This window comes from Loa loa, assembly GCF_000183805.2.
Source record: "Loa loa unplaced genomic scaffold supercont3.71, whole genome shotgun sequence".
Classification (NCBI taxonomy): domain Eukaryota; kingdom Metazoa; phylum Nematoda; class Chromadorea; order Rhabditida; family Onchocercidae; genus Loa; species Loa loa.
This window is the reverse complement of record NW_018108251.1, coordinates 150,050-163,247: the sequence shown is the minus strand read 5'-3', so window position 1 is coordinate 163,247 and position 13,198 is coordinate 150,050. Positions and strand designations below refer to the sequence as shown.

The 13,198-nt window shown below is 36.0% G+C and overlaps 4 protein-coding genes across 5 annotated transcripts in view; 2 read left to right on the top strand and 2 right to left on the bottom strand.

Moving 5' to 3' along the window:
• LOAG_17409 overlaps nucleotides 1-4,283 on the top strand; it is a 5,943-nt gene extending 1,660 nt beyond the window's left edge. For both annotated transcript variants that reach the window (XM_020450071.1, XM_020450070.1), the window contains 10 exons: nucleotides 230-373; nucleotides 609-711; nucleotides 892-983; nucleotides 1,236-1,342; nucleotides 1,463-1,563; nucleotides 1,989-2,203; nucleotides 2,327-2,472; nucleotides 2,803-2,862; nucleotides 3,122-3,236; nucleotides 3,331-4,283. In XM_020450071.1, the coding sequence (XP_020306308.1) occupies nucleotides 302-373; nucleotides 609-711; nucleotides 892-983; nucleotides 1,236-1,342; nucleotides 1,463-1,563; nucleotides 1,989-2,203; nucleotides 2,327-2,472; nucleotides 2,803-2,862; nucleotides 3,122-3,236; nucleotides 3,331-3,345 (1,026 nt within the window). In that variant the 5' untranslated portion in view covers nucleotides 230-301 and the 3' untranslated portion in view covers nucleotides 3,346-4,283. The remainder of the gene's footprint in view (nucleotides 1-229; nucleotides 374-608; nucleotides 712-891; nucleotides 984-1,235; nucleotides 1,343-1,462; nucleotides 1,564-1,988; nucleotides 2,204-2,326; nucleotides 2,473-2,802; nucleotides 2,863-3,121; nucleotides 3,237-3,330) is intronic.
• Nucleotides 4,284-4,357: 74 nt separating this feature from the next.
• On the top strand, nucleotides 4,358-9,119 carry LOAG_08126 (E1-like protein-activating enzyme G). Its single transcript, XM_020447622.1, has 12 exons — nucleotides 4,358-4,410; nucleotides 4,564-4,825; nucleotides 5,524-5,696; nucleotides 5,981-6,058; nucleotides 6,188-6,498; nucleotides 6,583-6,762; nucleotides 7,242-7,451; nucleotides 7,626-7,777; nucleotides 7,871-8,001; nucleotides 8,124-8,327; nucleotides 8,487-8,666; nucleotides 8,765-9,119. The coding sequence occupies exons 2-12, from the start codon at nucleotides 4,696-4,698 to the stop codon at nucleotides 8,975-8,977; spliced, it is 1,962 nt and encodes a 653-aa protein (XP_020302166.1). The 5' UTR covers nucleotides 4,358-4,410; nucleotides 4,564-4,695; the 3' UTR covers nucleotides 8,978-9,119.
• A 1,051-nt stretch (nucleotides 9,120-10,170) lies between these two features.
• LOAG_08125 (poly ubiquitin) lies at nucleotides 10,171-10,981 on the bottom strand (the record flags this gene model as incomplete). The annotated part of the gene is made up of 3 exons (XM_003143657.2): nucleotides 10,171-10,382; nucleotides 10,692-10,797; nucleotides 10,928-10,981. 3 exons carry the CDS (start codon nucleotides 10,979-10,981, stop codon nucleotides 10,171-10,173), a joined length of 372 nt encoding a protein of 123 aa, XP_003143705.2.
• Nucleotides 10,982-12,710: 1,729 nt separating this feature from the next.
• LOAG_08124 (hypothetical protein) lies at nucleotides 12,711-13,067 on the bottom strand (the record flags this gene model as incomplete). Its single annotated transcript, XM_003143656.1, has 1 exon — nucleotides 12,711-13,067. One exon carries the CDS (start codon nucleotides 13,065-13,067, stop codon nucleotides 12,711-12,713), a length of 357 nt encoding a protein of 118 aa, XP_003143704.1.
• Between the last annotated feature and the right edge of the window lie 131 nt (nucleotides 13,068-13,198).

Here is a 13,198-nt window from a genome sequence, read left to right as displayed (position 1 = left end):
AATATGATCATACAACACAAAAACCAATTCTGAGCAGCAGAAACGGTTCGAGATCATTGTACAATTAAGTGATGTAATTAGGAACATCTACACAATTGAACATTAAGAACAAGAATAGTTGGACAATATGTAATGATAAGAAAGTATCAAGGATACAAAATGTATGTGGGGAATACAAGGATATGCATCGAAAACTGGAAAGCTCCCATAACATTTTCATCAGCTTCAGAAGTGTAGCTTTCTTATATTCGTATTCCGTAACGTCGCTCGCATTAAGAGACACATCGTCGATGTTCGCATTATGGCAGAAAAAACTGAAAACGCTTCAGAAGCCGACGAACAAGCAGTCGAAAGTCAATCATGTGTTTATTATGTAAATTCTCCGGAATTCTTTAACAAAAAGATGGTTTGGAAGTTACTTGATGACTGTACTACTGAGATTGCGAAGAAGACTTTGTCGGGTATTTTGTCGTAGAAAGCGTAGATATGCGTTTTGGATAAAGCCCAAATGGGATATTATAGACGACGAGGTGTAAAAGTATTTCCTGAGGGTCTTGGTGATCTTGATTTTATATATCAGAGCATGCCATTAAAATTTCGCTGTCCAGATTAAGTGGGTGGATGTGGAGGGTGTTGAATATGCAGTTGTGATGCAAAACGAAAATGGGCCGTGTCCGTTGCTGGCCGTTATCAACGTGCTTCTTTTGCGAGGTAATATTTTATTACTTCATAGTTTTTATAAAACTTGTAGTTCCAGTTGTAGTTGGTTCCTAATTTAGTAATTAGAATGAGGAAAGGCATGAAAACTAGTCCATCATTTCGTCACTATGAAAAAAAAGTGGATTCTGCTCAATTACGTAAAATGTTGTCGGCACTCCCAAATATTTGCAGGGCAGATTACCTTACCATGTGGTTCTACAGAAGTCAGTGAAAAGAAATTACTGCAGTTCGTTGCAGATTGCATACTTCGTCTCAAACCCATAGTTAGCAATTAAACGACTTTATGTTGCTTCATATAAAGATTTTGCATTTAAAGTATTAATGTTGTAGTATGTGATACCTATTTATCTGATGAAGCGGTTCTTTATTATATGAACGTCTTAACATCGGCTGTGATAAATTGCTTCTGAACATTGAGGAATTTCGAAATTTTTGTGCATAAATTCTTTCGTACTGTAACGTCGGCATCATTATTTCTAGCAGTCAACAAAATGAGTCTTTGTGTTCTGTTGCAGGACATCGATGAAGCCGAATTACCAAATTATGAGCAGAATGTATCAGATGTACTGGCTTTGATACCTTCTTTACCTAAGGGCCTCGATGTGAATATTCATTTTACTGGGTATGTTGCCTGCTTTTATTTCGCAGTTTTACATTGAACATTTTCACTCTGTGAATTTTTGCCACCTCGATGATTTGTAGGAGAAATCCACCGAATACCTAGTAATCTGACATTTTGCAGAGTAAAGACATTTGAATACACTCCAGCATGTGCATTGTTTGATATTCTGAATATACCATTAGTGCACGGTTGGATTATCGACCAGGGTGATGAGGAATTATGTATGTTAACTTATCTGTTTTTAGAAATTTCCTCCCACAGAATTAGAAGAACTCTCTTTCCATGCTAAACTATGCTGAAATCACTATTGAGGACAAACTGCAGAAACTGTTACAGTCTTTGTTGTTTCATGTAATATCTATTGCCAGTTATCTCTTCAACAGCATTTATATTTGATGAAACATTTTTTTGTGACGAACTAAAGAATTAGGTTGCAAAACTAGAGAATTAATTGATAAGTGGAATCGTGCATAAAAGATAGTCATGATGAATGGTAGGTTTTGTTGGTTGTTTTTGCTTAGTTAAGAAATGGGGGTAAGTGTTGTTATAACTGTCACTTGATTGCAAGTTGTCATTTGATCTCTTTTATCACTATATTTTACAACTGCCTGTTATTTTGGTTTGAAAAAAATCTCCGTTTTTTCAGTGAAAGTGGTGGATGGATTAAGTTACAATCGGATAGTGGAAAAAATTGTTAGTACGAATAATGAACCCGAAAATTATATGCTGAGAAATTTCCTAGATTCGAGTGCATCTCAACTGACAACACAGGGGATTGCCGAACTTCTATCAAATCTTAACGATGGTGAAATCGCTGTGCTTTTCCGAAATAATCATTTCCAAACACTAGCAAAACAAAAGGTCAATGACATTCGTGTGTTTTGAAGTTATATACTTTTGAAAGTATTATGTAACTATTATTTAACCTCATTCTTTGTTTGTTAATTTTTGCAACATAAATCTTATGGAATATTGTATTTTCAGGACGCACTTTATGTTCTAGTTACTGATATGGGATTTCTCGGAGAATCTGCGGTTGTGTGGGAAACATTGGATTGTGTTGATGGGAACTCTACCTTCGTCAATGCAGTTTTCAGCACATCGAGCATCCTTGCTAACGAGAGTACTGAGTAAGATCAGATTTTTAATTTAGACAATAGTTTCCTTCTTTAGTGCCTAAGATTCCATCCTGTTTAATTTCTGTGTTAAATAGTGCAATACTCATCCTACAAACATTTTTAGCAATATTTGCTGATTAATTAAAAATTTATTTGACTAATGTAAATTAGAATAATTTATATCCTGTTCATTTCAAATGTTTTTTAGCAGTCACCGTATCGCAAATGTATTAGAGCATGATCTGAACTTTCTGAGTCTTCAAGACTATCTTTAAAGCTTAAACTCATTGTTCATTTCTGTCCCTAACCTATTTCAACAATTCTAAAAATAACTTTTTTTAGTTACTTGTTGGCTCTCTCCATACAAGAAGCCGAAAAAGAAAGCATACAAAATCGAAGCACGTAAACGTTTCCTTCTTTTCTCGTTTTTTAAGTTAATTTTTCAATCATTTTCTAGCAGTTTGTTTTGAAGGTTTCAAGTCTTCTGATTTTCTAATAGGAATTGATATGCGCAGCTGCTATGTGATTTCTTGTGAGTTGCGTTTATAACAAATAATCTATGGTCAAATTGTTTCGCATATTTTAAAATTTCTTCAGTATGCTTTATTGTGATAGATTGTTTGTTTTTTTTTTTCCTCTCTTTGTAGGAATTATTTTTTAGGCACATAAACGAAGTAAATCTGTCAGCTGAAGAACATGATGTGCATCATGAAGTTCCACGAATACGCACATTACCTTCATCAGCTCAAGCTGTACGACCAAGCAAAAATTACAACGTTCGTTTACTTTAATTTTTTCTCCTTTATCTAGAGATTTATTATTATTTCGATCGGCTCTGTTTCATCTTTCATCCGCATGAATTGCTTTTAGTGCTTGATATTGTAAAACAGTGGCTGCCAATGGAAAAATGTTGTCAGAATCTATTAAAAGAGCCTCACTGGAATATCTTCAGTTCGTTGCCTTGTCAGAGATTGGGTAACTGCAAGTGGTGCACCTTCAATTTTGTTTCGACATTTTTATGAAGATGCCAATCAATTCAATACAAATTTTGTTTAGTATCCAAAATCAGCTTGCTGAGGTGCCGAAATGATCATAAATTTTTATCGATCAATTATTAGTCATGCCGATATCCTAAATTTTGTAAATTTTATTAATTTCATGTTGGAGTTTCAACTTTCCTTTCGAACAATACATATGTCTAGTCTGTCTGAGGTTTCCTGAATCGCTCTTTTCCCACCCTATTTTGAAAGAAGAAATTATGTGCTATCGTATCGTTTTTGTCCGTTGTTGTCATACTAGTATGCAAGATTTTGCGTTTTGAATTGGGAAATATCTGAGATATATCGGTCTCTTTGTTCAAGAAATGAGTATATTATGCATACTAATTTCATTTTTATAAACTTCCAAATCATATACCTAGTAACAGAAAACAGATGAACATTTTTCGTTAACTAACTCATGAATTTATATAAATGTGTTTATTTTGTGTACATGAAAGAACATCACGCCTTTTTTCCTAAGAGATTTCTTGTACATTTTCATCCCTTGTTACTGTATTATTTCTTGCTTTATCAAATATATAATTGTACTTGAAGCTCAGAAATTCATTGATTCTAATTATTGTGCGTATACTTTTCTTGCAAAGTTTGTCCCTTAAATTATTCTGTTTCTTGTAATCATAAAGAGTGCTTTGAAATTTCTTGCTTTCGAATTCCCTCTTTTGTTGGTTTATTTCCTCGAATTTAGTATATTCTTTTTTAAATATGTATATAAGTAAACGAATGTGAAATGAGCAAATGAGCACAAGCAAACATGAATAAAATGGATGAGTAAACGCCGAGCTCTTCAATCTTTATCCGTTTTCGGGACTATCTTTACAGCTTGCTTTACATTAAATTTGTAGATGGTGACGAAAGGATTCATGGATAATTTGCCGAAGAATCTCAAAAGGTTCGCGTGCTCTCACACTTTAAAAATTTTCGCGAATTCATTGCGTAGTTGTTACGGACTAGGTAAAGGGATGCTGTACTATTAGCAGCAGTGTAAGGTCCATATTAGAGTTGAAATTCCATATTTTTGTTGGTGAATTGAGCTTGTTTGTAGGATTTGGGAAAATTGAAAATTCGGATTGCATTGGCTGGACGTCTACTTGTTGATAGCGATTACTCAAGTTGATAGCGACTTTGTTAATAGCGATTACTTGTTGATAGCAAACTGAGGTGTTGTTGCTGGACAATGATGGTGAAATTTGTTTCCTTCACGACTTTCGTTGACCCGTTGTTTTGGGACGAATTGGGCATGCGAAAATTGAATGATTGGAAATTGGACGAGCAACCTCATTCGATCACTGCTACATATTGCAACCGTAATAGATTTTCCTTTGGGTTTAATTCCATTTCAAAGGAAATTTTTGTAAACAGTTGTCTTATGCAGAATCAATGAGCTTGGGGAGTTTCTAGCAGCCTTTTAATGGTTTTAGTGCAAATTTCCTGAACAAAATAGTCTGCAGCGGCATTGACCGTTGCCGTGTGAAAAGATTACTGGCCGAGTTCTATGCGGAACCATTGTTTATTTTCAAACAGTAGCACTGATTTAATTCATATATTTATCTAGGAGTGCTTGATATTTCATATTTAGTCCGAGAGCAAGTTGCGTCTTGTTACTGTCATCACCTTAAACATTTTGCTGAATATGGCTGAAATTGGGGATTAGTTTTCTGTACTGTTTTGTGAGATTCATTTATTGTCATGTAATGAAATACTAATCTACAAATAACTTAAGCATAATTTTTCATGTGTTCCAGTTAGAGTTACTTGTACTGCTGTAATATTCTTCCGCATGTATGAGGCCTAATGATACGTCAGCATTAATACTGCAATGTTACATATATAAAAGTATACCGAAGGTTAAGGAACAACTTTTTTAGCTGCTGTAATTTATATCTTTACTCTTTTTCAGAAACAAGTTTTCAGCATTCACTCTCTGATTTATTGAAGTTTGAGTGAAAGTAACACGTTTTTGTTTGCTCAGATCCAATAGTAAATACAATAATCAATGTTACAGAAGATCCTGGGACATCAAATACAAGGTTATCCATATCATTTGATGCATTTTTGGTAAAATCAGAATGGAACAAAAATGTAGTTCCTGTGAATGGATCAGTGCTTGCTGTAAATACTCATGAATCATTCAAAAATCTTGACAGGAAACAGATCTTGTGTAGTACTGCTCAAAAGGTCGGCTTTTTTTTATTCCAGATGTGTTTTTTGTTTAACTTTTACAGGACAATCACTTCAGTCATCAGTTTGGACATATATTGACCCTTTTAGCAGGTTCAGTTCCCACTGTATTTACACATCTAATTCAATCTTGCTCAGGCTTAGCTTTTCTCCAAGTTCTCCCTTCATTTAGTTAATTTTACACGCTGGTAATGCCTTCGTTATTTAGCAAATTGAAATTATTTCAAATATAAGATTTCCAATATAGTTCTGACTCATATTTTGCAAATTCATATATGCAGGTGAAAAAATGCATCGAGTCGTTGGATTGGCTTAAAAAGCCGTCGTTATTGAATACATTTTACCTTACAGTTTATCCGGTTCGCTATTTTTGCTTTTCATTTTTTTTCCTTCATATCTAGTGTTTTCGGGAAATATTTCGAGGTGTAAGGAATCCCATTCATGGGGTAGTTTAACTTATTACTGTAATCTTCCTAATTCCTTTGCAGGATCTGAAAAAATACACCTTCCGGTATTGGAACTGTATTCCTGCACTCCTTTATCCTCAATCAGTGAGGATGTTATCAGATCCCACACATCTTTCTACCGAAATGACGTCTTTGATTCAAGTTTTCATTGCATTACATCATAATGAACCGTTTTTGTTGGTCGGTAAGACGCCGACTCCCTTGTCTTCAATACTTTTAAATACTTTCGTGTGGAGCAATGATGTCCATATTGTTTATGCAGATCCATCTACCCTGACAGGTTTTCCTGGATGGCCTTTGAGGAATCTGTTAGCAGCGATAGCTTACGTTCGGTATGTAGAATTAATCAATTTCGCAAAAAAAAATTCTAGAATTATTTTTTATCTTCTGTAACTTGGAGTTATTTTTCTTTTCAGAAAGGATCTGCAGAATGCCAAGTTCGTCTGTTATCGAAGTGGTGGTGTTCCCAGTGTTATTATACATCTTGGTTGGAAAACAGATGGTATTCTAAGCACTGCCGCAGTAGGGTGGGAAAGAGTGAGAGGTTCGCTCTCTCCTACATTTATCGATCTGCGTGGAAGTCTAGATCCGCTAAAGTAATCGTGATTTTTTTTTTATATTAAGATTTTGCATTTAAAAGAAAATCTGATAGAAATTCATGGTAATCTTGAACAATATTGTTTAATTCACCCAATAGACGGATGTATTAGCTTGATTTGTGAGGAAATTAAGGAAGTGTAAAAGTATCTATCTCTGGATGACTAAAAGTTGTATTTGCGAATATATTTACATTCACCCGTACGTTTTTCCTTACCGTTTGGATGCATTTACTTTTTGCATTTTCCTTTTCTTTTTTTTAATGTCTTAAAAAAAGTTGATTATTGGAAGTAGTGGGAGTAAATTTAAACAAACACTTCTAATTAGAAATAAATAAACGGAATGTATGATCAGAGAAAGAAAGGTACATAAAAAATACAAGAGATAATTTCAGTCCCTTACCGTTGAATTTTTAGTTTCCTTAACAATGATTGTATTTGATTAGTGGGGTACTTTGGACAACTTTTTCTCATTTTAGACTAATGGACTTTAGCTCTGAATTGAATTTGCGTCTAATCCGATGGCGTTTGGTACCTAATATCAATCTTCAGCGTTTTGCCAATTTGAAATGCTTGATCTTGGGTGCTGGTACCCTGGGTTGTAATGTGGCGCGTTCACTTCTTGGCTGGGGTGTCAAAAATTTCACATTCGTTGATAATGCTCGCATATCCTACAGCAATGTCGTAAGGTTTGTTATCTTTTTGATTTCAACTTACCTGACTGCAAGCCTTTATGGAATATTTGGATGGGAAAATCACTGATGTTTAAATTAGACCTTAATGGCGTGGAATTAAATGTACGCATATAGCTTTCATTCGAAGTTAGTGATGTATGTGTATTTGAATCAGCATAATTTTTCCAGACAGTCGCTGTTTGCTTTCGACGATGCTGCAAATGGAGGGAAATTAAAAGCTGTTACAGCCGCAGAAGGCCTCCGTAAAATAAATCCATTAATAAATGCTGAAGGCGTCTGCATGAAAATACCGATGCCAGGCCATAGTGTCTCAGAACAAGGTTCGTTTTTTGAGGCTGCGGGATTACATGATGAATTAAATATATATTTTACATCATCATTACTTCGCTGTAATTGTCTTATTTTCGTTACAGAGGAGAAAGAAGTTGAGGAAACCGTGAAACAGTTGGAAGATCTGGTGAAGCATCATGATGTAACATTTCTGTTGCTTGACAGCAGAGAAGCAAGGTGGTTGCCAACACTTATAACAACTTTCCATTGCAAGGTTTGTTCCTTTCGACTTCATATTTTACTCATTCGGATTTTTTGGTTATGTTGTGTTAAATTTGTTTCCAAACTTCTAACCTGGTAATTTAAAATTATTCTGTTTGTAACTGATGGTTTTAGTTGGCAATTAGCGTTGCGCTTGGTTTCGATTGTTTTGTTGTAATACGTCATGGTGTTTCTAATGATGAAACCAACGAAGATTCCGAACAGTCACTTAGTAATCTCAACATTATCCCTGGTTCGCAGTTAGGTTGTTACTTTTGCAGTGATGTTACGGCACCCGGTAATTCTTCTGTTGACAGAACCATGGACCAGCAATGCACGGTAAGCATTTTGATTATTTTCATTAACCATTAGTCAATACTGAATGAATTTTAGTTAATCAGACTTAAAAATCCAATTTAGTTTTTCAAAATAATATGTTCTTAGAAAAGTATCCGGAGTGAATTATTTGCTCTGATTTTCCTATAATTTATCCTTCAGGTTAGTCGGCCAGGTATATCTCCAGCTGCTTGTGGTGCAGCGGTTGAATTACTTGCAGCGGTTGTCCAGCATCCTAAGATGGGAGGCTCTCCTGCTCGTCTTGGGGAAAATGACGAGTCAACAACTGTTCTTGGCGCAACACCACATCAGATCAGATCTTTTCTCTCAAGATTCACGCAGGTGAAACATTTCATGGCAAGGCTGCTGGTGATGCTTTCAGTGACTTAGTCTTCAGTTTATATCATGGATTTCTAATCTGTAGTGAAAACTGTTTGCAGATGACCCCGGCAGTCAGGCGTTTTGAGCGGTGTGTCGCTTGTGGGGCCGCTGTGCAGGCTGCATATCGCTCGGATGGTTTTCAGTTCTTGCTAAAGGTTTTCAATAGTCCGCTTTATTTGGAATTAGTTTCCGGACTAGATCAGCTGCAGGCGACTGCAATAGAAATGGATCTCAGAGAATTCGACGACAATGAGAGTGTTTCATCTATCTGATAAGCTTTAAATAATCCGATTTGTTTGGTCTTGTTTTCCTTCCTTTAACATATGTTTTTTGTATTTGTTTTTATTGTTATAACTATAATATTATTTTAACGCATTGTCCATGCAAGAACCACAGAAAAATCTCAAGTTTTTTTGAAAATGATATCCAACAACGGACGCATGCCGCACACGGCTGAATGGTATCGGGGGAAAAAATCAGGTGTTCCATAAAAAAGTAATAGGCGGGAGTTGATAGCTGGCAACCCAAAACGGGAAGTCCTAATGCTTAGCGGTTTGAGACATGGCTTTTCCGTTATTTTTAATGAAAAGTTCTGACGATGCTTTCAGTGACAACAAGGAATAGTTTTGAAATCCGGAACTTTTGTTTTTCGAAATTGTGACTTTTATCATGTAATTGTCCCAGTTTCAGCATTATCAAGTGTATTACAGTTCTTGAACGTGTTGCGTTTAGGATGCTGCAATTCAGTGAATTTCTGATCAGAATTTATTCTGATTTCTGGTTTGTACTTGTTTCATCGTTTCACAGGACCGATTTTGCTGCATTGTATACATTTGCTAATTATTGGAGTTAATTCATCACTTAGTAATACTTCACACACTAGTTAATGGAAAGTTGGACTTTTTTATTTGCTCTGAGGTCGTGTGTTTTTAAATAAGACAAATTTCTTTAATGGTCAAAATGAGGAAACAAGAGTTGAGTAACATAGTTTCTATTTTCAAATATCATTCTGCTGTATTGAGCACAGATATGCAGAACTAACGGGGACGTATGGCTCAGTTTCTATTTTCAAATATCATTCTGCTGTATTGAGCACAGATATGCAGAACTAACGGGGACGTATGGCTCGTAATGGGAGATGTAAAAACAGATATTTGCTTTGTGAAAGTTTGAATCACATATGACAGGAAATGTACACGTCAAGGGATGTGTTGATTCCTGAATTTTGCATATCGCTCCAGCTCTTCCAAACTAAAGCTTTTAACTTTTTTTGCCAGACTCTGAAAAAAATAGTTGTGCCAGGGCTCTTGGAATTAATTATATTGAATCCTTGAATCTTCTCAACTTCAATTTCATAAATTAAGAGGCAAGGGATTCATTATAAATTTGAAGTTTTTTTTTTTTACGAAGTAAGGGACTAAATATTCTGACCTTTCATTTCTTAAATTTCAAACTGTCAGTTGGGCTACCGTTTATTAATACAGCAAATCCTGTAAAGATTGCTAACGATTTGGTATCTCTCGGCAATCGCTGATAAGTTATTTGCAGGACATCGGTCAAGAAGAAAACTGCTCAAAACTTTTGAAACTATCGAGTTCGTATCAATAGACGGGACGTGAATAACGCTGATTCGGCTGCTATCTTTGATGCCGTACGATCCGAGACTTGCTTCTGTATCTACAACTCAAACTCCTATGGCTAGGTATTTAGGTTAAATCTAGCGCTTCAATATTTAAAATCGCACAGAAAGTTTGGAGTCTCGTTTTAAAATAAAGCCAACTGCGGCAAGAAACAAAAGGCAAGTCATGTTAAATTAATGAAATCTAGCACAGAAAAGTTTGGCGGACATACCGGACAACATAAATCAAGGGCAATCCAACATCAAACAGCGTTCTCCGCTTTAATTCCAGATTGTGTTGCCAGAAATATGCAATCATAAGAACATGCTATTCCAGAGTCTAGAAGAAAAAATTGCGGGGAACTTACTGGTAAGAGGATGTCCTTGATAAAGCAAACGTATGGCATCTGGGAACAAATCCAGAACTCCACCAATTCTTCCCTTCAAACTTGCTACCGTATCTTTACTATCGACCTAAGCACAATATCCATATTATGGTAAAACTATGAATGGCAAGCTCATTATTATCTTTACCATACATGAATTTCAGGAAAAGTTTCAAAAACTTCAGAAAACAAAGCAAAATGAAGTGAGAAAAGATTACAGTGATTGTGAAGACGCCACCCTTTGCATTCACCCTCTTCACATACAGTTTCATTACTTTTCCAACTGTTCCTCAGTTTCCAGCAAACAACGATTCAACAGTTCTGCTATTCAGTAATCACTCCTGCAACACTAATCCCCATAATAATGGTGAAATTCACACAAAATGACATCATATTGTGACCTTGTTCTCGAATGTGAGGCATCACAGAAATTTCTCAGATTAATCAGCTCTACCGATCTCCTGAGCAATAATCCCTCTATTCTCAACCTTTCTCCTCCTCGCTCCTGTACACAACATGATTAGCGTGCCGTCTAGACGGCTTTAGGATACACTTTTCATTCAATCCTGATGCGGCCACATAGCCAATCCTCAGAAAAAATTTGATTCGGGACGAGTTAGTTCCAGAATGTCCGGAAGGTGAGCTGAAACAGGTGAAGGAGAGATAAGTAAAACGATAAGAGTGTGATCTTTACAAAAGTCCGCTCAGTAGATGGAGAGAGCAGATCGGACAACCGTGTATTGGTTGCATAACGGAAAGACTGGAGAGGAGCGACACTGGCTTTATCAAGATAATTCTCCAGCCGGAGTGCTGGCCGCCATATCTTTGCTGAGCAAAAACTAATTATCGAACTCAACCTCCGTTCATATTGCTTGGTCGGCGTGAAGAAAACACGCCTTCAATTCTGTTGCAGGCCCATACACTCTGGGGTAATGGTTCCCAACCGGTAGTCCGCAAGAACTGAAATATGATCCGTGAGGCTTTTTCCTTCCTTTTTATATTATTACTTTAAGTTTAGCCAGTACATTAAAAGTTCCGATTTAAGTTCAGTCCCATATTAATAGGATTTATTGTTTTTGAACCTTGTGGTCCCTGCTGCAAATAAAAGGGCCAAAGTGGTCCCTGGCCATAAAAGAGTTGAGAACCACCGGTCTAGAAATCTTTGGAAAGAGGGAGTGAAAGAGAAGGCAAAGGATTGGCCAGCCACCCTAAAAGGTAGGAATGCTAATTACTTGAACATTTGGCCTGAACCATAGATTATACTCTAATAATTCCATCCCAGATAATCTCAGTCTTCATGCTTAACGAGCTGACAGTAAATGACATACGCATTTTCCGTCATCTGTTGTTGTCAAAACGTTAAATACTTTTAGCATGGAGTTAAGAATTGGACTCCCTCGACATTCGAGGATACTCTTCATCCCTTATATATATTCGAGACGAAAAGGCAACTGATTTTTACTTAGAGGAAGTCGTACGGCTATCATACATAAGGTCCAGACCGTAAAAGAAAGCTGGAATAGAAAACATATCATTAAACATACATGAGAAAGAGACAAGATGGGAAAAGAATGAGAGATTGAAAAATACGAATAAACGATATAGAAAATTCCCAGCATATAAAAAGAGATAAAAGTATATGAATATTACCAGTCATTCTGAGCAAAGTTTTGAGTGTTAGAAATTAGTAAGGAAACATTTCCCGAAAAAATATAAACAAAATCATTTTAAACAGATAATGCAAGATAAAATGTAAGGCGATGACATGTTGTGGAACAAGAGCCCATTTAATTTGAATTGATCAGGAATGAAAGAGGACTACAATATTCATGGGAAAACTGGGGATGTTTGAACGTCGTGTTCAAACCGTGGACAGCTAAATTCCCTCGGCTTTTTTCTGAGCATTTTAAGTCATTGCTTTCAGTGGATAATGAAGCCTAAAAAAAAATAATTCTTAAAATTCGAAAGAAACGGAGGAAGAATTACATCATAAAGTACTGCTTATATAATAGCTTGTAAAACAGAAGGATAGTATACAGCAGCAACATTGACAATAAGGCGTAAATCTGAATAATCACAGCCAATTACGCTCACAACACGTTCTGCCGTGACTGTGGCCGGTGTAACTTGTGTTCTGCTCTTGCTGTTTCCTGTGGTACCAGTGCCACCCAACAGTTCCACCAATGACAGTGATCGTGTCAGGATATCGCTTAAACAGTCTTCGATGAAAGATAACAAAAATGCTGGCGCTGCACCGAGTCGATACAAATCACCGAACTGTTCGAGCATTGTCACCACTGCATCACATGGTGCCGTCATTTGACTTTCGCCGACACTTGTATCATCTCCCGATATCATCTAGATTACAGTTCTATGTTTGAATGAAAATTCAACACTAGAGATTGAAAGAAATTCAAGAAGTTAATGTCTTATACTGTATTGGTATATATATATATATATATATATATATATATATATATATATATATA

Excerpts from the sequence above, each read along its gene's own strand:
- LOAG_08126 (XM_020447622.1), top strand. The coding sequence starts at position 4,696 with ATGATGGTGAAATTTGTTTCCTTCACGACTTTCGTTGACCCGTTGTTT. Across the intron at positions 4,826-5,523 it reads CACTGCTACATATTGCAACC|AAGATCCTGGGACATCAAAT; the intron begins GTAATAGATTTT and ends TCAATGTTACAG. Across the intron at positions 6,763-7,241 it reads GGAAGTCTAGATCCGCTAAA|ACTAATGGACTTTAGCTCTG; the intron begins GTAATCGTGATT and ends TTCTCATTTTAG.